We start from the raw sequence: 21,587 nt of genomic DNA, 5'->3' as shown, positions 1-21,587 counted from the left end.
ACTGCTGGCAGCTGCCACCAGCTCATCGGACGATGCTGCCATCAATGGGTCGATTCCCATCGTCTTACCAATACTGGACCACTGCGCATTGTTCCGTCCAATGCTCTCGGTAGTCGTCGAAAGAAACCAGAGACATCATCAGCGCAACAAACATTCATCGTTATATGTACGGAGCACCTTACTTGGCTCTCCAAGTTGCCCTGTGCCTATTCCCCGTGCCTATTTAGGATGCCGACGAAGCCCAGCAGCAGCTTCCCGGGCTTTGGTTTCTCTTCTTGGCTCTCCAAGTTTCGGAAACCCAGGGTGGAAGTAAATGTGTTTACATAATTCAATGGAGAAAACAAGTTTTAATAAGGTCTGGTTTTTTTTCTAAACCGTCTGGTCTCTTTATAACCCTCTGATGGATGTGGTTCGTGCAGATGCGAGGAAGGCAAAGGCCGTGCACGGACCACCCGGTTTCCTCGCCTCAGTCTCTTGTCAAAGTAGAGAGAGAGAGAGATTCACCACCACAAAAACAGCCAGCCAGCCCTTCTTCCGACTTGTTCCACGCCCGCCCTTAATGCGCATTCTCGATCTGAAGTCATTCGGCTATGGTCCCTACATCTTAACACGGCTGATGATTTGCCCATCTTGGTCGCTTGTGGCGCACCTCCGTACTTCCCTCACAGTCCATCATCACCCGCTGCCACTCACGCCCCCTTCAAATTTGTTGAAACAAAGATGGCGGCTGTCGCAAACGGATCGACAAATGCTGTAGCCAATGGCGATCGGATCTCGGGCCCTGTCAGCACTCGGTTCTTCGACATCCCTTCCGCAATCGACATTCCTGTGCAAGGCGACCAAGAAGACGAGGCCGTCGAAATCGACTTGGAGGACCTTTTGGACGATCCTACCGAGCTTTGCACCCTGTTCGAGAACGAGAGGGCCGCGAAAACATACTGGATGACGGTTGCGCTTGCCTATGCCAAGCAAAGAAAGATTGACCATGCAATCGAAATGCTCATCCGTGGTAGCGGCGCCATCCAGGGCAACGCCAGCAATCCGCGCGATAAGGTCAGCATGATTTGCTGCTTGTGTTGGATGTACTTGTGGAAAAGCCGCGAGGCACCGCGTGTTGCGCCTGATGGGATCCGAGTGTCTGAAGCCAAAACCAAGGAGTACTACCTTCAGTTGGCCACCTCCTCTTTGAACGACGCGGCTCGGCTCAACCCGTCCTTTCCGCCCATTTTCCTCGCTCGAGGCGTCCTACTGCTCCTGCGTGCATCGCTGCAAGCGCCCTCGAAAATCGCTGGAGCCATTGCGACCGAAAAGAATGAGCTGCTTAAGACTGCAGTCAAGTCTTTTGACGATGCCTTGCGAGTTTCGCAGGGGAAGAATATGCTGGCGCTCATGGGCAAGGCGCGAGCCTACTTCTCCATGCGCAAATGCCCAGATGCTCTAGCCATCTATCAAGATGTCCTTCAAAAAATGCCAGACCTGGTGGACCCAGATCCTCGTATCGGAATTGGATGCTGTTTCTGGCAGCTCGGCTTCAAAGAGGATGCAAAGGCTGCCTGGGAGAGAAGCTTGGAAATCAACCCCGAATCCAAGATTGCCAACATTTTACTGGGCCTCTTCTACCTTGACGCGAGCGGTCATGTTCCTGTCGGTAGCGATGAGTTCCTGAAGCTCTACAGGAGGGCTATGACGGAATTCACCCAGAAAGCGTTCAAACTCGACAAGGACGTCCCCATCACCTGCTCCACGTTTGCTGGATACTTTCTGTCTCGAAAGGCTTGGGACAACGCGGAAAAACTCGCCCACAAAGCCATTCAATACACCGACGTAAACGCCATTGCTAGCGACGGCTGGTATCTTCTCGCTCGGAAGGCCCACTATAACGGGGATACTGAGAAAGCAAGCGACTACTATCGTCGCGCTGATGATGCTCGTGGTGGCGCGGATACTGGCTATCTACCAGCAAAGTTTGGCGTTGCCCAGCTGTCTGTTCTGAAGAATGATTTGGGAGAAGCTAAGCTCCGGTTGGAGAAGATGAACCAGCAGTCAAAAAACCACGAAGCCATGATTTTGCTGGGAACGTTGTATGCTGAAGAGATCTTTGCAAGCCAAAAGACGGATAGCAAGGAGGATAAGTCGGCCGAGATGAAGAAGGCTGTGGCGTTCCTCGAAGGGGTCCGGAATTCCTGGAAGGACCCAAAGAGGACAATCTCGCCAGATGCTTCGGTCCTGCTCAACCTGGCTCGACTATACGAAGCAGAGCATCCTGACAAGGCCCTGCAGTGTCTTCAGCAGGTCGAACAACTGGAGCTGGATCAAATACCAGCCTCGGAGCGACCTACCAACGCGATGGACGAAGCCACTGCGCAAAAGGTGATGAGAAAGAGCCTCCCCCCTCAGCTTCTCAACAACATTGGGTGTTTTCACTCCCAAGCCGAAAAGCATGAGCTAGCCAGCGAGATGTTCGAAGCTGCCCTCGGTGCATGCATGAGAATTGGAGAGAAGGGCCATGGCCTGGACACAGATGCTCTGGTGTCGACGATCAGTTTCAACTTGGGTCGCAGTTATGAGTCGAGAGGATTGACGGACAAGGCGCTAGAGGTATATGAGGGCTTGCTCGCGCGCCACGATGACTACACGGATGCTCGCACCAGGCTGGCGTACATAAAGCTGCGGAAGAACCCCAACAAGGGAGGGCCGGATGCTGTTGCCAAGCTCTACCAAGAAAACACGAGCGATCTCGAAGTTCGAGCTCTGTATGGTTGGTACCTTGGCAAAGTACAGTCTAGAAGACGACCTGCAAACATTGCAGAAGACCCGGAGTTCCGCCATTACAAACACACTCTGCAGAACTACGACAAGCATGATCGATATGCTCTCATCGGTATGGGCAACCTGTACCTGCTGCAGGCCAGAGAGATGCGGCGCGAGACGGAGCAGGATAAGCAGAAGCGAAGCGCAATATACGGCAAAGCCGTGGAGTTTTTCGAGAAGGCCCTGTCGCTGGATCCCAAGAATGCCTATGCTGCTCAAGGCATCGCCATCGCTTTGGTGGAGGACAAGAAGGATTACAAGACTGGCCTGGCGATTTTCAACAAGGTTAGGGAAACTGTGAGAGATGCTCATGTCTTTGTGAACCTTGGGCATGTCTACGCCGAGTTGAGGCAGTACTCGAAAGCAATCGAGCATTACGAAATGGCTCTCTCAAAGGACGGGAAAGCCAACGACCCAAACATCCTGTCGTGCTTGGGGCGAACGTGGTTGAACAAGGGCCGATCCGAAAAGGACATCGATGCATATAACAAGGCTCTTGAATGTGCACAACGGGTGAGTTTATGCCGCCGCTACAGCGACAGCTATTGGTGCAGCGAGAAACTGACTTTTTTTTTTTTTTTTTTTTGCCTTTGTTAGGCTCTCAAAGTCGCGCCAGAACAGGTGTACAACAAGTTCAACGTGGCTTTTGTACAGATCCAACTTGTCACCACCATCCAAAATCTACCCGAGAACAGACGTACTGCCGAGCAGCTGGAAAAGGCTGCGGAAGGTCTGGAAGAAGCCATTGAATCACTGGACGCCATCGCCACGCTTCCCCAAACCCCCTATCCGAAGCACGACGTTGAGCAGCGTGCCAGCATGGCTCGTAACACGCTGCGCAAGCAGCTAGAACGAGCCATTGGGAAGCAAAAAGAGTGGGAGGAAAAGAACAAGGAGAAGATCCAGGCGGCCAGGCAGCAGCGCGATGCCGAGCTCAAACGCCGCGAGGCAGAGCGCCAGGCCATCATGGAGAAGGAGCGAGAGCGCCAGGAAAAAATCAGAAAGGAGCGAGAAGCCATCGCCATTCGGGACAGAGCCCTCGCAGAGCAAAGAGCGGAAGAAGAGCGCGCCAGGCAGGAAGCCGACATGACCACGGACGAGGAGACTGGCGAAAGGGTCAAGAGGAAGCGCAAGCCTGCTGGCCGTCCCGCCGGCGAGGGCAGGTCCAAGAAGGTGCCGAGGAAGAAGAAGGCCGACCGAGACGACGAGGAGGACTCGGAAGAGGATAACCACACTACGAAGCGACGACGTCTGACTAAGAAGGAAACGTCCAAGTTTAAATCGGCCGAGATTGTAGTCAACAGCGACGAAGAAGAGGCCCAGGATGACGAAGACGACGCCCTTGACCGAGCGGAGAGAAGCCTCGACAGACACGGCACTCCATCATCACGCGGGGACGAGGATGCCGTCGACGAGGACAGAATGGACGTCGACGAAGATGCGGACGAACTTGCTGGCGATGGTGGTGGTGGTGGTGGTGGTGGTGGCGGACGAGATGACGAAGATACAACCCGGCGCCACCATGTGCGAATAAGACGTGGGAGAGTCGTCCAAAGTGACGAGGAAGATGAGGAGTAACATGGGGAAATTTTCAATGGTCCTTTTTCTTTTTCCCTATTTTGGAGCGTGGGGTAAACCTATGCTTGTGGTTTGCAGGAATGGAGGCTTGCTGCGCATGATGAACCGTTTCAGCCACGGCGGAGAGATCTGGGTCGAGGAAAGCAAGATAGCAAAACCTGTACTAAACACCACTTGACTGTATTGTTTCCTGAATTTCAATGGCCATGGCATATCGAGCATGCATCACAAAGAAACTTTGGGTCAACCACTGCGTTTTGCTATTCGTGTCGTTTGAGTTTTCTGACTTTTTTTTCACCAACATCTATCTAGACTTTAAATTTCTTCTTGTGCTTCTAAATGGAAAGGCTTGCGGGTTCGCACGTGACGTCTTGTACGGTGTTGGACGACAATTACCATGCGCTGACTGAAAAAAAAACAAAGGGACATCGTTCATTTTCCAGCTCCCCTTTTTCCAAGTTGGAATCTGACCAGGCAACGAGTCCGGATTCCTTGTCTGGTCTTGACGCTTTTGTACGGTTGTTGAACCATGCAAAGGTGGATAGACGGATCAGTGCGATGGGATTTGGTTGATTGGCATTTAAGCCCGGTCGTGAGGCATGGCCTAGAAGGCGAATACCTGGTCCTCGAGCTTGCTGACGGGTCGAGCCTTTTTGTATCCGAGGCTTTCGGTGGTCTTCTTCAGGCCACTGACCATGGGAGGAGGCCCGCAGAGCAGGATCTTGACATCATCCGCGGGTTTAGGCAGCCATTTCTGTTGAACCGCGTTAGTACTTTTTTATTTCTTTTTTTTTTTCAAACTTCCTCTGGCTCGATATTGTATTTTTGTCTAGTTTTGTTCAAGGAGGGGAAATCGACGTTTTGGCGGAGGGAGACGTACGGTAATCATGTCGCCAGTGACGTAGCCAACTCCGCCAGACCAACCCTCGGGAGGGTTATCCAAGACGTAGTGCACGCGGATACCGCTGTCCTCCTTTGTCAGGGCATCCAGGTCCTCCTTCAGGAGGATATCCTGGGGAGAGACATTGGCGAAGATGAGGTCAACCTCGGTCGTATCACCAGACGCGCGTCCGCGGACAATAGCACGAATGATTTGAAGCATAGGGGTGATTCCGGTGCCACCAGCAATCATGCCGAAGTGACGGATCATGTTGGGGGTGTACACAAAAGCACCCTTGGGGCCGCGGACTCGAATGGTTTGGCCAGTCACCAAGGAAGCCATATGCTTGGAGATGTTACCTTGAGGGTAGGACTTGATCAGGAGGTCGAAATGGCCAGGTTGGTGGTCACCGGAAATGGGAGTATACGATCGGACAATCTCCTTGGTGGTGCCATCAGGTTGCTTGAGGGGAGCACCGATTGAGATGTGTTGACCGATGGGAAGACCAAGGATCGACTTGGAAGACGGGAGCTTGAACCGGTAGCTGTGGTGAAGAGAGTTGTCCTGTCAGTAAAACACCGGGGACAGAGCCGTGAATAGCACGAGTATGGCAGCAGAAAGTCACTGAACTCCAAGGTGGGTGAGGAGAAGCAGAGTGTTTGCATTGAGGCCGTGGTCTGCGGATCGACGTACATGGCGACATTGTGCGAGATGACGGTTTTCTCTTGGAGCTCGAATTCTTGGAAAACGTCGGGCTTCAAAACCTTCTTGATCTCTGCGGGATCCAGGTCAGTTCAGAATGGCTCTGTCGAACGGTGGTGATGTCTGTTTTTCTTGTTGCCACTAGTGGATTTATTTTGGCCTTGGCCTTGTCTTTGTTTGAAGAGAAACAGGGAAAGGAAGCAAGAGAAATATGTTGAGCACTCACGGAAGTTCCAGAAATTGTAGGCGCCAAGGAGGATCGCCAGGACCACCGAGTGCCAAGCCCAGTCTCTCTTCACAATGACGGTGCCAACGACAAGAAGCACGCCGGGGATGTAGACATAGTCAATGTAATGGCGGGATAGCCAGGAGTCTTGGATATTGGAAGCCATTGTCTCGATGCCTAATCCCCGCCCTTAGATGGTGAGTTAGCAGACGGGGTCAATTGAGTGCCGTACAGTATGTAGCCAGCGGCAGAGCGGAACCCTGACGGACGACACACCCCCCCCCAAAAAAAAAAAAAAGGATGCAGAGAGTTTGGTTGGGGGGGGGTGAATAGGAGATTGGGGGAGAGACCTGCCGAGCGGCAGCCAGGGCGGCAGGGTTGCTCCTGAACAGCCATTGTGGCCGAATGGCAGCTGCAGGAGTTTGGCGAATGGGAGGAAAAGTCAGAAAGGCAAAGGCAACTCACGGTTATTTGAGCATGGAGGTGGTTTCTGGAAGTGATGTTGTCGCGAAACGTCAACTGTGCCACGACCCAGCAACTCAAAGAGTAGGGGGATTAGCGGCGTACTCTGTACATCCTGCAGGGTACCCAGGTATATGCTAGTGCAAAAAGATACGGTGTGCGCCTCGGAGGTCTGGTGGTACATACTATTGTGTAGCGGCTAGCCGATGGGCCTCTTGGCTTGGTCCACCTTCAAGGCGGATTGAAGCATGACCGACCGACCAACTTGCTGGCTGGCTGGCTGGCTGGCTGGTTAGCATCTGCTCCGTGCAACAGCCTTCGAGGGCGTCGTCTCTCATGGCTCTCGTCTTTTCTTGCTCCGGATTTCCATTTTCAAACAAGCCTGCACATGCTCATGCTCTTATTTTTCAACAGAATCGACTTGGCCGCCCATCTCAAGGTACCTAACCTGAGGCAAAGCGGAGCCGGAAACTGGTGTGGCTAGTGCTTCATCTCGTTGCCCCGTGGCTGAATGCATTTAGCGACTGATTACTCCGTACCTGAGCCGGTGGTGGAGGAATGAATGTCCGGGTTCGTTTGGAAACCGACGTCATTCTGGTCTTGCGGAATCCCATGGAACTTGGAAGCATACTCCGTACTGAGTACTCCGTACTACGACTGCCGGCGCATACCCAAGTCAAGTTGGCACGGACGCATATAATACGTAGCCCGTCGGGCAGATGACGCTGTAAACAAAACGCCCAAGAGCAGATTTCTGTCATGACTCTAGACCTAATGAAGCAACCCAGACCGGGAGTTTGAACAAATAGGGGGGGGAGCGAAGAAATTTAATCCGTAACGCTGCAGGCAATTAAAGCCCCACCCCGGCCTTGATTGAATTTATTGATAAGCCCCACCCTCACGCCTCAGCGGGACGCCTGACTCGGTTTTCTGGAGGAAAAGGCTCGAAAAAGCTCGAAAAAGCTCGCTGACTTGGCTTACTAGGGCATCCCGTATTATTAGGGTTCGCATAGCAGGGTGTCAATCCATTGCAGCAGCGCCTTTTTATGGCACCAACCAAGGATTCCCGGCCAGCATGGTAATTGCTAAGTAGGCGGCATAGGGGCATTATCAACATCTGTAACTCCGGACAAGAGTTCCGTAGTGCCGTCGGTACCGTGGATTGTACATAGCAGTCAATAGGACCAGCTCAGTGGAGTGGCGCCAAGCTCTGGGAGCTGGCCCTGTGCCTGAGATGGCCAGGCAACTACCAGACTGTACCTCTATTGAGCACGATGGATCATTGCCAGTAACGCCTGCGCTAGCCACAACTTGCAAGCGCCACGGAAGGTGGGGGGGGGCGATGCGTTTATCACCCCGCACTTTCTTGTCATTCGAGTTCTCGAGAGTCCATTGATGCTCTTTCAACCTGGTCTTATTCTTTTCTGCGAGCAAAAATAGTACTGCATTGCAACGTTCAAGTTTTGCGGGCGGAGCGCCAGACTGCTCTCAGAAACTACCTAGGTACCTATGTAGGTAGGCAGACAGAGACAGCTGGTCCCACGGGCTTTGTGCTCCCCCGCTCCACCCCACCCAGTTGACTGCATGTACTGACTGACTGACTCAAGCTTTTTAGATGGACGCCATGGCACTGTTTCACGCAAAGATGACGATACAAAGCCCAAAGTCCGGCACGATTTACAATGCCTAGCTCGTCACCATCTCCGGCATGAGTTTGTCATCACGACAAGTCGATTGTGGACGGTGTCAGGGTAGGAATTGCAACTTGCCCATGTGCGGGAACTTTTTCATTTCTCACCATGCTGTGTCATGCTCGCCCCCCAAGTCGCAGTCACATCCAGCGTCCATCCGTGAGACGGCCAGCCAACGTGGGGTATTAAGATGGTCCCCCATGTCAAGCTCCTATCAGGTACTCTGGTAGTATCCGTAGATTGTTGTGAGAGGATGCTTTCCCATGATTCAGTGTTGAAAAATCTTGATATGCCCATTATTGTTATTCCATGTGAAAGTTCCCCCCTCCCCCCCCCCCCCCGGTCCCCATCCACCCCTCAACGGCAATGCAAGGCTGCGGGGGTCGGGATGCCTGAGGGCTGGACCTGAGCGTGCAAGCTGTTGGAGTCCTGGGCAATTTGGTGCCGAGAATGTGGGCCAAGGTCAGCGTAGTTCTTTCCTTTCGAATTCTTCAATGCAAGTTGCTGCCCGGCCAGAATTTATCGGCAAAGAGGGAAAGAACTACCAGACCATACGCGACGCTGGGTTGCTGATTTTCCCGGCAAGGGCCCATTCCAATGATGTTAAAGAATTATGTAGAGGGAGAAGTCGGTCCGCGGGAAGCTACATACAGTGGGTGTAGTACCCGTTAGGCACCTAACAGCCAACCTTTTAGAGGAACAGCACACCAGACTTGAAATGACCTGATCTGATACCTCCAGTCGCATCGGTACATCGCCGCGCGCCCCTTCCTCCCCCATAAGGACTCCCGGCCTTCCCGCAAGTGAGATTTGCAACTTACCAGACTTGACATGGTGCATAGAATGCATAAACATGAATATTGCCGATTTCTCGTTTCAGCTACGGACAGGACGATCTGGATTTCCTCAAGAGTCTGCACTGCACGTATGGCTGCCATAATCGGGGTCGTCAGCTTGTCCATCTGCATATCCGTCAGCCCCTCTCCTCTCGCTTGGTCACACCGTCACACCATGCGACATGCGTCACTGGCATGATGGGTTGCATTAGGGGTAGGTACCTACTAGGTACCTTAGGTACCTTATGTATTAAGGGCACCTAAATTCGATGGGGGTGACCTCAACCTGGATCCTTGTCAAGCTGCTTGTCATATGTCACTCACGTGACCCTCACGTGACAACGTCCATATATATATACATATAGCTTAGCTCCCTGTAGATATTAGCTAGAGAGAGAAACTAAGCCTATTACAATATACACTCTGACCTCATTGATCGTAATAATTGGTAGCAATAAAGCCATTTACAAACCAGGCAAGGACTACCTTATCCCTGACGCATTAAGTCGTCTGCCAACCATCTCACCGACTTATAAGTTAATAGCACCTAGTCAACTTAAACAACTTCCCGATAATCGACTAGAGCACTAAATAGATTTCCCCGCCGCCTCTGCCTACAACATTCAATATAATCCCACTTATCTATCACCCATCCCCTCTAATATTATCGCTACTGCCGAAAGGCTTATAATAAACTTGGTTAGTATTTCTCTAGAATTTCGCAAACTTTTGCAGAAAGGATATAATAAAGACCTAGTATAGTCACGCATTAAATCTATAATCGATAGTAATAATCAATTACCTACAAAAGATAGGGCCTCTCTTCCCTTCGAATAGATAGACGATTTACTCTAAAAAACATCCCTAGACTACCCGCCTAGGTTATATATACCTAAGAACGCAATAACTAAAGTTTTCGCCGCTATATATAACGGAAACCATCTAGGTTACTTAAAATTAAGTAAGGCAGTCCAACAGTTTTGCATCTATAAGGGATTATAATATTTCAAAAACTACCTTTGAAGCTATCCCCTCTGCTAAATCTACCACCCTTAACGTTATTAACGATACGGCAATCTATAACCCCTACTACCTCTACCCTATCCTTATTATATAATTTCTATTGACTTTTTGCTATTATTACCTACCTCCCTCAACGGTAACAACTCTATATTAGTTATAGTTATGATGGACTGGCCCTAGGGCGACTGCGAATAGGCGTTAATAATATATATTAAATAGACTAAAGAGGAAGGGAAAAGATCTAAATAGGAACCTTCTATCTAATCTATTTATATCCCGATCATAATATATATTAGAGTCTTAGTATAATCCTATAATCCTATCTATTGCCCTTTTTAGGCTAGACGCGGGCGTAGCCCGTGTCCTAGCCATATTGTGGCGCGGGTATAGCCCAAGTTTGTAATATACCCCCCTCCTCCTCTTTAGAGTCAGAAGAATAAACTATCTAAAGTTATCCCCTTTATATATCGCCCCCTAATTAAAACCTTTTATAGCCCTTAAAAATAACCTCAATTAGATATATAGGATATCAATCGGGCGCATAGATATGCTAATATATAACTAATGTGAATATAGCGGGGGCTAGAGTCGGTATGCTTTAGGCAGATGTGATAGAATCCTATTGAAGCCGGTCGTAGTGCTATTAGCTAGAAAGAATAGTATTGCAGCTATCGCAGAGTAGAAAAAATTTTATTACTAGCCGTCGGTTAGGAATCTATTTATACTAAGGCTTCTTCCTTTATTTACTTCTTTTTTATACTTCTTTCTCCCTCTTTTTATCCCTATGCCTACCGTCACTAAGGCTATTACTCTTAATAGTAAGTCTATAGTATTACTACTATTATAAGAATTATCCCTGCTAATAGAGTAGCGCTATTAAAAGTTCCTAGATCGTTTGTATTAGGTCTGTATAGTAAATCGTCTGGTACTAATAGGTATTTAGGTCCCCCCCCCGTTTGCTATTATATCGGATTTATTGCTATATCGTTTAAAGGACTAATAGATAGGAATATACCTATTGCCCAGGACTCTCCTATAATCCTATTAGGTCTATCCTAAGTATCTATTAGAGGCTTTAGAGGTATTAGGCGCGGAGGAGGTTTTTAGCTAGAAATACTATCGCGGCTACTACAGTCTATACCCTTTTTAAGATAGTTATATAATTCCCCCTTTAGCTTTAAGCTTATTATTATTTCTAATGATAACGAGAGTTTGGTAAAGCCTTAATCGCCTAATATAGGGGCCTTATTATCCCCTTTATATTCTCCCGCCCTTTTTTATAGAGGAGTCCTATTATTAGTAGGAGTAATACTAATAAAAACTTTTTCTTTAATAGCTATTACCCTTAAGACCCTATCGGGAGTAGTATTAACTTCTTTTTTATCTATAATTACGCCCTAAATACCTTTGCACGCTAGGAAAATATTGCCTTTACCTACTATTAGATTATTATATTAGCAGTTATAAAAGAAGTATACTATAGGAGAGTTCTTTATCTAAAGGGATTTTAAAGGATTAAATACTAATAATATTAAAGAAGTAGAGTATGCCTATATCGCCTATATATAGTATACTATAGATACCGGAGAATATATCGTCTATATACGATCCAGTTGCTTTTAGGCTTATATTTAATACTATTAGAAATATAAGATATATATCTAATGCAAGTATATAATATCGATAAATCCCTAATTATAGTAGGTAATGAAATATATCGTCTATATAGTATAAAAGGAATAAAGCATTAAGGAGGCCGCCTATCTAAAGGTAGGAGATATCCTAGGCTGGAAGGCCTATTTTCGCCTTAAGTTCAATATGCTATATCGTTAATAGGATAAACTATAGGCTATAGCGTAAGAGTTATTGCAATTCTTAAGGTCACTATAAAAGCAGAGCCTTACTAGCTAGCTAGATGGCATAAGACTGTTTGCGACCTGTGAACTAATCTTAGTATAAATACTAGATTTTTCACCAAGTCCTAAGACTATACAAGTGCTATAAAGCAGGGCAAGTGTAAAGGCAAGGCAAATATAAGATAACCAGAATAACGCAGGAAAGGTAGGAGTTAAGAGGCATGTAGTGCATTAACAGGTTCGATTGTGCTACCCTTTAACTGTCTAAAAAGAAGGGGGAAAGCTATCCTATATATACACAAAGGAGGGGTGGGCCCAGGCATTCAGGGTAGCCAGTAAGATAGCTCCCCGTAATACTTACTATGCCACGTATATGATACGTCAGCAGCCCCACTATATCCGGCCTTTCCAACCACCCTAACCACCGCACTAGTAATTAGTCACCGCACTAGTAACTAGCCACCACGCTAGTGACTAACCACTACACTAGTGGACTAGCCACCACGCTAGTAGGCCACCACGCTAATTTAGCAATGCCACACCACGCTAGTAGGCCGCCACCACGCTAGTAGGCAACCACGCTAATTTAGCAATGCCACACCTTTTCAACAAGGCCTACCTTACTTAATATACAGTAAATAATCCACTGAAAATCCTTAAGGTAAAAGGCAAAGGCCTAGGTTGGTAAGAATACCATAAGTCTAAGAGACGGTATAAGGGCCAGAAGGTTAGTAGACCAATAGGGCATTAGGCCAGCAGCCTAGTAGGCTACTATAGGATTTTAACACCCCCTCTGATTAGCTACTGTAGTAGCAAGCTAATCGTGTAAAGGATAGGGAAAGAAAATGCAGTAAAAAGTGCTAAGGAAAAACATAAGAAAAACCTTAGTAAAAGTATGTTAGTATAAGTTAGCAGGCCCTAAGACCTAGTAACTCGCGAAACCTAGTAAATTTAGGGCCCGGCAGTGGCTTAGTAAGGCCGTTAATAGGCATACTATTAGTAGGTAAGTAGGTAATTTTCACTAAGCCCAGCTGGGCTTGCTCCCTAATATACCGGAATTTTAATAGTGTATACTTAGTGCGAGCATGCTGATTAGGGTCGTTAGAATTTGAAATAGAGCCCTGGTTATCGCAATATAGCGGTATAGGGCGTAAAATATCAATTTCTAGCTCCTTACAAAGGTTAGAAAGCCATTATACCTTATGGATAGTCTCAAGTAATGCATCAGATTCAGCTTCTAAAGTAGATAGCACTACTAAAGAGGCTCGCTTAGAACGCTAGCTAATAGGACCACTATTAATAGTAGTAAGGAAGCCTCCAGTAGATTTAGAGGTTTCTTTACAGCCAGTAAAATCGCTATTAGAATAAGCGGTTATAATAGGCTGTTGATTGCTTTTAGTAAAGCAAATAGCTAGGTTCTTAGTGCCTTTAAGGTAGCTAAAGCTGCCTTTCGCAGTATTTAAATGCACATTAGTTGCCTTAAATATAAACCGAGAGAAGTATTGGGTAGGAAATACTAGGTCGGGCCTAGTCATTATTATAAGCCACATTATAGTGCTAGTAAGGCTCTGATAAAGGCTCTGATCAGTAGGGCTGAGGTCTTTTTTACTAGATTTATTTAGAATCCCTAGTTGAAGTGGAATTAGCTAAGGTTTAGTATCCTATAAGCCGAATTTAGCTAAGACCTCTGCTATAAATTGGGCTTGGTGTAGCCATAATAGACCTTCCTTCCTATTTCGTATAATCTATACGCCTAAGAAGAAGGAAGCTGGATCGCGGTCTTCTATAGCATAGACCTTATAGAATTTCCTTTTTAGCTGGTTAATATAAGTTATATTTGGACTAACTAATAGGCAATCGTCAACATAGGTGACGATAAAGGTGCTAGTTTACTTATTATAAAAGACGGCAGCATCAGAGGCTAAAGGTAAAAAACCTTTACTAGAAATCAGGTCTTTTAGCTGGTGTTGCCATTCGCGGGGTGCTTATTTTAGCCTGTATAGGGCTTTCTTTAGCAAGATAGCTTGCTTAATAGAAGGGTTAAATCCAGCTTCTTTAAGCAAAGTTAGTAGCCGTTAGCGCTATATATTAGACCAAAGCTTGCTATCAGTTAGTAGACTTTCCGTAAATTCAAGAAATCCGTTAGGGATATCTATATAAATAGTCTCAGAAAGTTCGCTATTTAGGAAGGCGCCTATAAAGTCGATTTGCTCTATCTCCTAGTTGTTACTAGCAGCTAAAGCTAGTATAACCCTCCAAGTGGGTGGGATAGAGGTAGAAGCATAGGTATGCTAGAAGTCCTTTCCTTCGACTTACATAAAACCCTTGACTACTAATCTAGCCTTATATTTTATAGGCTAATTATTTGCATCCTTTTTCACCCGAAAAACAGGCCTATTGCGTATAATTTTCCTATCAATAGGAACGCTAGACTTAGGAATAAATTGGAAGACTTTAGTATCTAAAAGCTGCTTAAATTCCTTAAATAGTGCCTTTATCTAAAGGTCTTTTTCTTTTTCAGGGCATCGTAGCACATCCTTCCAGCTATTAGGCGTACCATCAGGGGCCTTTTTAGCTAGCTTACGCTTAGCTGCATAGCAGGAATCCCATATCAGGTGGCATAAATCCTAATTAGGGAATAAGTCAGTAAGGCCAGTAGGGTCGGTAGGGCCCGTAGGATTAGTCGGGCCAGCAGGGCCAGTAGGGCCAGTAGGGTCAGTAGGGTCAGCAATATCGGTAGGATTAAGGCTAGTAAGGATATCTATAAGGTTATCCTTTGCAATAGCCGGGGACTGTATTATAAGACGGTTATCTAAGGTAGCATTAGTAACGCTAATAAAATTAGTAGGGTCCGGTATGCTTTCCAGGTCATCCGGTATAACATTAGTGTTAATAATATTAGTAAGGTTAATAGGGTCCGAGATGCTTTCAAGGTCATCCAGTAAAATAGCAGGTTCTTTACTGCTAGATACCCCCTCTGAACCTGTATTTTGCCCTTTATGAAAGTCTCCTTCTAGGCCACTAGAAATAGGGCCTATACCTTTATTTTGGTGGATAAAGATAATAAAGGTTGTTTTAGTAATAACCTTCTTCTTTAGAAGGTAGATAAGGTAAGTATTATTACCTAGAGTGGCAAAGAGCCTACCAGGCTCGGTATAGGGCGCTAATTTGCGGCTTTTTATACGCTTTTCGTATGGTATAAGTACTTCAATAGCTGCTCCAATAGCCCTAAGGTTAATAAGATCAGGGTAGTACTCCGGTATTATCTGGTCGTAATCCTTTAGTAGCTCCTAATAGGGGCTAGAAGGTCTGTTAGTAATAGCTGTTATATTTACTAGCATGATAACGCCAGTAATTACAGCAGACCAGAGGTTAGATGGTAGCCTTAACTAGGCCATAATGGCACGTAGTCTATCAGCTATAACCCTAATGGAGCGCTTAGCTAGGCCGTTTTGTTCGTAAATATAGGGGCAAGATATATTAAAACTTATACCCTGTTCGACAAGCCAATCACTAAGTATTTTATTGATTTCATTTCCACTATTATAGTGGAATTCAACAGGCGTTTTGCCATATCTGACCTGTAGGCTCTGTATAAAGCTCTGTAATGCTTTAAATACAATAGTGCCTTCCCTATTAGGCAGTAAGTAAAGCCAGCGGAATCGGGATTTTCTATCCACTAATATAAGGGCAATAGGTCGTTTGTTATATGGCATAGGTGATATAGCAAAAGTATCACCTTCTATAATATCCAGGCATTTAGCTGGATTAGGTATCGCATCTTTAGAAGGTCTTCTAACCTTCTTAGCCTGGATACAGGCTAGGCAGCGAAAATCAGTATCTTTAACCTTATTAAGGTTAGGCAGACCAGGGGTATTAGCACAGGTCTTTTTAAGTAGCTGAATACCTATATGCCCTAGCCGTATATGCTAAATGCCGGCTAATTGTAATAGCTTCTGATATTCTGTATTAGCTGCTACAGGGGCAGGAGTAGGGTTAGTAACCTCTATAGGGTCTTCGCTAGTCGTAATAGCGGAAGGTTAGGTGGTAGGGCTAGTAGCCTCTACAGGTTCCTTACTAGTTGTAATAGTAGGAACATCGCTAGTTATAGTAGCGGGCTGGTTAGTAGTAGGGCTAGTAGCCTCTACAGGTTCTTTACTAGTCGCAGTAGTAGGAATAGGGGTAATAGTGGTATCCTCAGGATCACTATAATCAGCAGGGTTAGTAGGGCTGGGGACCTCTACTATTATACTATTAGTAACAGTATAATGGCTATAAGGTTAATACAGCAGTGGGGTGTCTATTCCTTTCTGTGGAAGGAAAAAGCCATATTTTTCAAAGTTAAAAATGCCGATATATTTGCGGCTTGCTGACCAAAGCTGATTTTTAATTAGTACCCCTTTAGCGGCATAGTGTTTTATACCGCTAATGATGTTAATATCCAAGGTAGGAATATATAGGGCATTCTTAAGCTCTATAATACCCCATTTAGTGGGATTAACGCCTTATAGCACAGTAAATCGTGCCGTGCCCCAACCAGTAGGGGAAATAGGGCCGCCACCAGTAGTAATTACAGGCTTATCATTCTTCTCAAAATGGTGAAAAGTAGTAAAATGCTTCTTATCATTAACAATATGACAAGTGGAACCTGTATCGTAAAGGAGGGCATCCTTAGGGGTCCTACCGCCTGATTTAGCACTATAGCTTATAGCTAAAGGCTGGTTATCAGTGGATATAGTGGTAGAAGAAGAGGAATAGGATATATTAGTATCCTGGGTATTATAATTTTCTATAATAAAGGCCTCGACATCTTGCTGATTATTGCTAGAGTCTTATTTCTTCTTCTGTTGCTACTTCTTTTTCCTATTATTAGTAGAATTATTCTTGCTATTATTAGTAGAAGCGGCATTAGCAGACCCTTTCTTAGGGTTCTTGGAAGCCTTAAGCTGCTTAAGGTTATTAGCAGCCACCTTAGAAGACCCTTTAGAACGCTGTTCTTCTAGTAGGTCAACTATAAAATACTGGAGGTTAAATTTGCTGCTATTAATAACACCTTGGGCGCTATAAGCCCTAATTATAGAGCATTGGCGTTCCGTCTAGCGGGTAAATACCCCCTCTACAGCCCAAAGATACTAGTTAACTTGGTCGAAAGAGTCAATTTTAGAACCTAGAATTCTAAGGCGAGAAATATAGCTATTAAATTCGCTGTTAAAAGCCTCTAAAGTGCCTTTATAACCGGTAAGTGTAAGGGTGTGAAAGGTAGGGTATAAGTATGCCCGCTGTACTTCTGGTAAGTGGCAATACTAGGCCACTAATAAAAGGTAAGCTTCCTCTAGGTCATTACACCAGTCTATAGCCTCTGCAGCTTCTTTACCACAGCTATTCTTTAGCATTAATAGTAAAAGTGCCTGCTTAGACTTATTAAAGTGCCTTGCTATAGAGGGGTCGTTGATAAAATTAGCTATTTTAAAGGCCCTGAGTTGTATTGTAAGGGCCTGCTTCCACTAGTCGAAATTATAGAGGCTTTTTAGCTTTTAGGACTCCTTAAAGCAGTTGGCAGTCTTAGCTAATTCCTTAATAGCCCCATCACTAATTTGGTTGGTGATAGTTGTTAGTGGCGTTGTATAAATAGGCTCTTTACCCTTATATTTTATAGGCGTAGAAGGTTGGTCGATTTCTATAACGTCAGCTTTACTATCATCATCTTTAGTGGTAGTCTTAGTGGAAGGTCCAGCTTCAGTGGCTTTAGTAGGCTTCTTATTAGTAGCCTAGGTAGCCTAGGTGTCGTTATTTTGCCTACTAACTAGGCCCTATATAAGGTCAGTTAGTATATTCATCTGGGATTTCATATCGTCCATATCTAGCTGTAGCTGTGTATTAGTATCAACTTTAGTATTAGATTCAGGGACCTTATAGGATCCTAACTCTGCTATAGTGGGCAAAAAGGGTTTAAAAATCCATTGAAAAATGGTGCCGATAGTTGTAAAAACAGAGGAATAACTAGCTAAATAGCTAGCAAAATAGTCGAATAACTGGTAAATTAGCTAGTAAAATAGTCGAATAGCTGGTAAAATAGCCAGTAAAATAGTCGAATAACTAGTCGAATTGCCAGTATATATAGTGGCTAGTAGCCTACTATAAAAATAGCCGCAGATTATAGCGGCCGGTCTCAGTATAAAAGCACAGATGCCGTAGGCATTATGCAAGTCCGTATTATAGCGTTAATATTCAAGGTGCTTATATGGTGCCGTAATATAAAGGTGCCGCAAGTGCCGTAGGTGCCGTAGGTGCCGTAGGTGCTATAGGTGCCGTAATATAAAAGGTGCCGTAAATGCCATACCAAAAGTGCTATAAGTGGGAGAGTATAACAGGTGCCGTATGGTGCAGTGGGTGTCGTGCACTAGGTGCAAAGGTGTTATACAGTGGTATAGTGTGATAGATATCACACTATAAAGTCCGTAGGTGCCGTAGGTTACTCCAAAAATAACGTAAGGTTACGCTAAAAGTGCCGTAAGGTTACGCCGTAAATTGCCGTTAGGTACGCCGTTAATTACCGCAGGGTAATACCGTAGGTAATAGAGGGTAAGCCAAAGGTAATAATAGATAAGCCAAAGTTAATAAAGGTAAGCCGAAGATACTAAAGGATGGCTATATTAGTAGTACTAATAAGCAAAAGAGACCAAGGGGTGAACACAAAAAGATAGGGTAAAAACAAAGAAGTAAAAACCCAGGCTCATAACCTATTGCAATTCTTAAGGTCACTATAAAAGCAGAGCCTTACTAGCTAGCTAGATGGCACAAGACTGTCTGCGACCTATGAACTAATCTTAGTATAAATACTAGATTTTTCACCAAGTCCTAAGACTATACAAGTGCTATAAAGCAGGGCAAATGTAAAGGCAAGGCAAATATAAGATAACCAGAATAACGCAGGAAAGGTGGGAGTTAAGAGGCATATAGTGCATTAACAGGTTTGATTATGCTACCCTTCAACTGTCTAAAAAGAAGGGGGAAAGCTATCCTATATATACACGAAGGAGGGGTGGGCCCAGGCATTCAGGGTAGCCAGTAAGATAGCTCCCCGTAATGCTCACTATGCCACGTATATGATACGTCAGCAGCCCCACTATATCCGGCCTTTCCAACCACCCTAACCACCGCACTAGTAATTAGTCACCGCACTAGTAACTAGCCACCACGCTAGTGACTAACCACCACACTAGTAGACTAGCCACCACGCTAGTAGGCCACCACGCTAATTTAGCAATGCCACACCACGCTAGTAGGCCGCCACTACGCTAGTAGGCAACCACGCTAATTTAGCAATGCCACACCTTTTCAACAAGGCCTACCTTACTTAATATACAGTAAATAATCTACTGAAAATCCTTAAGGTAAAAGGCAAAGGCCTGGGTTGGTAAGAATACCGTAAGTCTAAGAGACGGTATAAGGGCCAGAAGGTTAGTAGACCAATAGGGCATTAGGCCAGCAGCCTAGTAGGCTACTATAGGATTTTAACAAGAGTATATTGTAATAGCCTTTTCTATATACGCTTTAGCTGCTAATATTAGCGGATTGACTCTTACTGCGCCTATAATAACTATTATTCCCTCTGCTTTAACTACTAGATCCTAATAGGCTAGCGGCAACTCTATAGCGCTTATTATATAACTATTTATAGAATAACAATAAGATATATAGATTATTGCAGAGGTAATAACTAGCTTTATATATTAAGTCACCCCCGCTATACCTACGCCCTATATTTTGCCTACTTCCCTTTAGTTAGCATCCTCCCTATATGCCGGTATAGCCTCGCCTTAGGCCTTTATACCGACTACTGTATTATAAGCCGAGGCCGGTTTTATTACTACTGGCCTAGTATTATAAGTATATTCCCCCGGACCTATTATGCCCTATTATAGGTACTTAAGCTATACTATACTTAATTAGTATCCGCCGATTATACTGCTAATGCTGCTACTACCTTTTTTGCCTTATTATCCTATAGTCCCCCCCCTGCCCCTATATGCCCCCCTATTGAATCCTATAGGTAGGCAGGGGAATGCCGATAAAGGTAAAAATAGTAAAGGCAATAAAAATTAAGAAATATAGGAATAGGGCTAGAATTACTAAGAAATAAAAGATAAATACTAAAATTTACTAGATTGCTTTACTAAAAAGGAAAAGGATTAGTATTTTTTTTTTTTATATTATTAGACGATATTAAGGTTATAGGTCTGAAATCTGATCTTAAGGCTATATAAGTCTATTATATATCTAAATATCCCCCTATTTAGCTTTAAATGCCTTTTATACTATTATCTCTAAGAAGTTCTCTAGAGGTTCTTATATAGGTAAATTATATCCTTTCTATTTAATAAGTATATTGCGGTTTTATCCCCGATTTTAAGTATTTTTTATAGCTAAAATCTCTTTTATTTTATATTTTTTATATAGTCGATTAGAGTCTTAGGGTAGTATAAGTAGGGGACTAGGTTATATATTAGTTACCTTTTGATTTAGTAGTAGGTCGGAAGCCGCTTATTCGATTAGATTAATATAAAAAATTAGGTAAATACCCTATAAGATATTAAGTCGAATATTAAGCGGGGATAGTATAGCTATAATTATATATTTTACTAAGACCTAGTCGAGCTTCTTATAAGGCCGGTTTATCTTAATATTGCATAAGGTAAGCTATATCTAATCCCCGACTTAAAAATATTCTGCCGGATAGCGCGAATGGTTAATTATATCTTACTGCCTCTATTATGTAAAGGCAATAGCGGCTTAGGCTACCTTTTATCCCTTATAGAGGGTAGCTAAAAATAGGGCTACCTGCCCCTTTAGGGTTATTAAACTTAGTATTATATCTAAAGGCAATATAACTATTAGAATATTAAATCTATTAAAGAGCCGGTTAGGACTAAAACTAATTACTAATAATATCCGGTTATTTAATACTAATTAATATACTATAAGATATTTTGGCTAATTATATTGGTTAAAAGAGATTATAATACGTAAGATAGCCTAGACCTTTTGGTTTATCCATTTTATACTACTATTAGTCTAGGGGTAATATATAGTCGAGAAGAGTTATTTAGTCCTAATTGAATTATAAAGTATAGTCTAAAATTATTTTACTTAATTAGATCTTTAGTCGCTAATAATTTCTTTAGGGAACCTATAGAAATACTACTAATACTATTAGAACTATTTTATATAGTCTTCCGCTTTTATAGAGTATATTACCTTAAGCTGGATATATTTCGATAGGCGATTAGTAATAACTATAAGGAATTGTGGGTTAGATATATTGCATATGGGAAGATCTATTATAAAATCGATAGAAATCTACAATTAAAATCGGTCTAAAATAGGTAATAGCTATAATAGGCCTTGGCGCAATTATCGGCTCTTATATGCCCTATAGTATCAGTAATTCCGGATATATCTTGCTACCGCTAAAGATATATTATTAAAGTAGTAGTCTTAATATAATAACTAGAATATAGT

At 44.4% G+C, this 21,587-nt stretch overlaps 3 protein-coding genes across 3 annotated transcripts; 2 read left to right on the top strand and 1 right to left on the bottom strand.

Annotated features, from left to right (window-relative positions):
* Window positions 1-720: 720 nt before the first annotated feature.
* Window positions 721-4,389, top strand: UV8b_03779 (uncharacterized protein; the record flags this gene model as incomplete). Its single annotated transcript, XM_043141277.1, has 2 exons — window positions 721-3,324; window positions 3,409-4,389. 2 exons carry the CDS (start codon window positions 721-723, stop codon window positions 4,387-4,389), a joined length of 3,585 nt encoding a protein of 1,194 aa, XP_042997211.1.
* Window positions 4,390-4,993: 604 nt separating this feature from the next.
* Window positions 4,994-6,363, bottom strand: UV8b_03778 (uncharacterized protein; the record flags this gene model as incomplete). The annotated part of the gene is made up of 4 exons (XM_043141276.1): window positions 4,994-5,143; window positions 5,270-5,813; window positions 5,963-6,044; window positions 6,198-6,363. The coding sequence occupies 4 exons, from the start codon at window positions 6,361-6,363 to the stop codon at window positions 4,994-4,996; spliced, it is 942 nt and encodes a 313-aa protein (XP_042997210.1).
* A 1,371-nt stretch (window positions 6,364-7,734) lies between these two features.
* On the top strand, window positions 7,735-8,414 carry UV8b_03777 (uncharacterized protein; the record flags this gene model as incomplete). Its single annotated transcript, XM_043141275.1, has 3 exons — window positions 7,735-7,748; window positions 8,121-8,170; window positions 8,275-8,414. 3 exons carry the CDS (start codon window positions 7,735-7,737, stop codon window positions 8,412-8,414), a joined length of 204 nt encoding a protein of 67 aa, XP_042997209.1.
* Window positions 8,415-21,587: the final 13,173 nt, after the last annotated feature.

Source organism: Ustilaginoidea virens, chromosome 3 (genome assembly GCF_000687475.1).
Source record: "Ustilaginoidea virens chromosome 3, complete sequence".
NCBI classification, from domain to species: domain Eukaryota; kingdom Fungi; phylum Ascomycota; class Sordariomycetes; order Hypocreales; family Clavicipitaceae; genus Ustilaginoidea; species Ustilaginoidea virens.
This window is presented reverse-complemented; position numbering and strand designations above follow the sequence as displayed.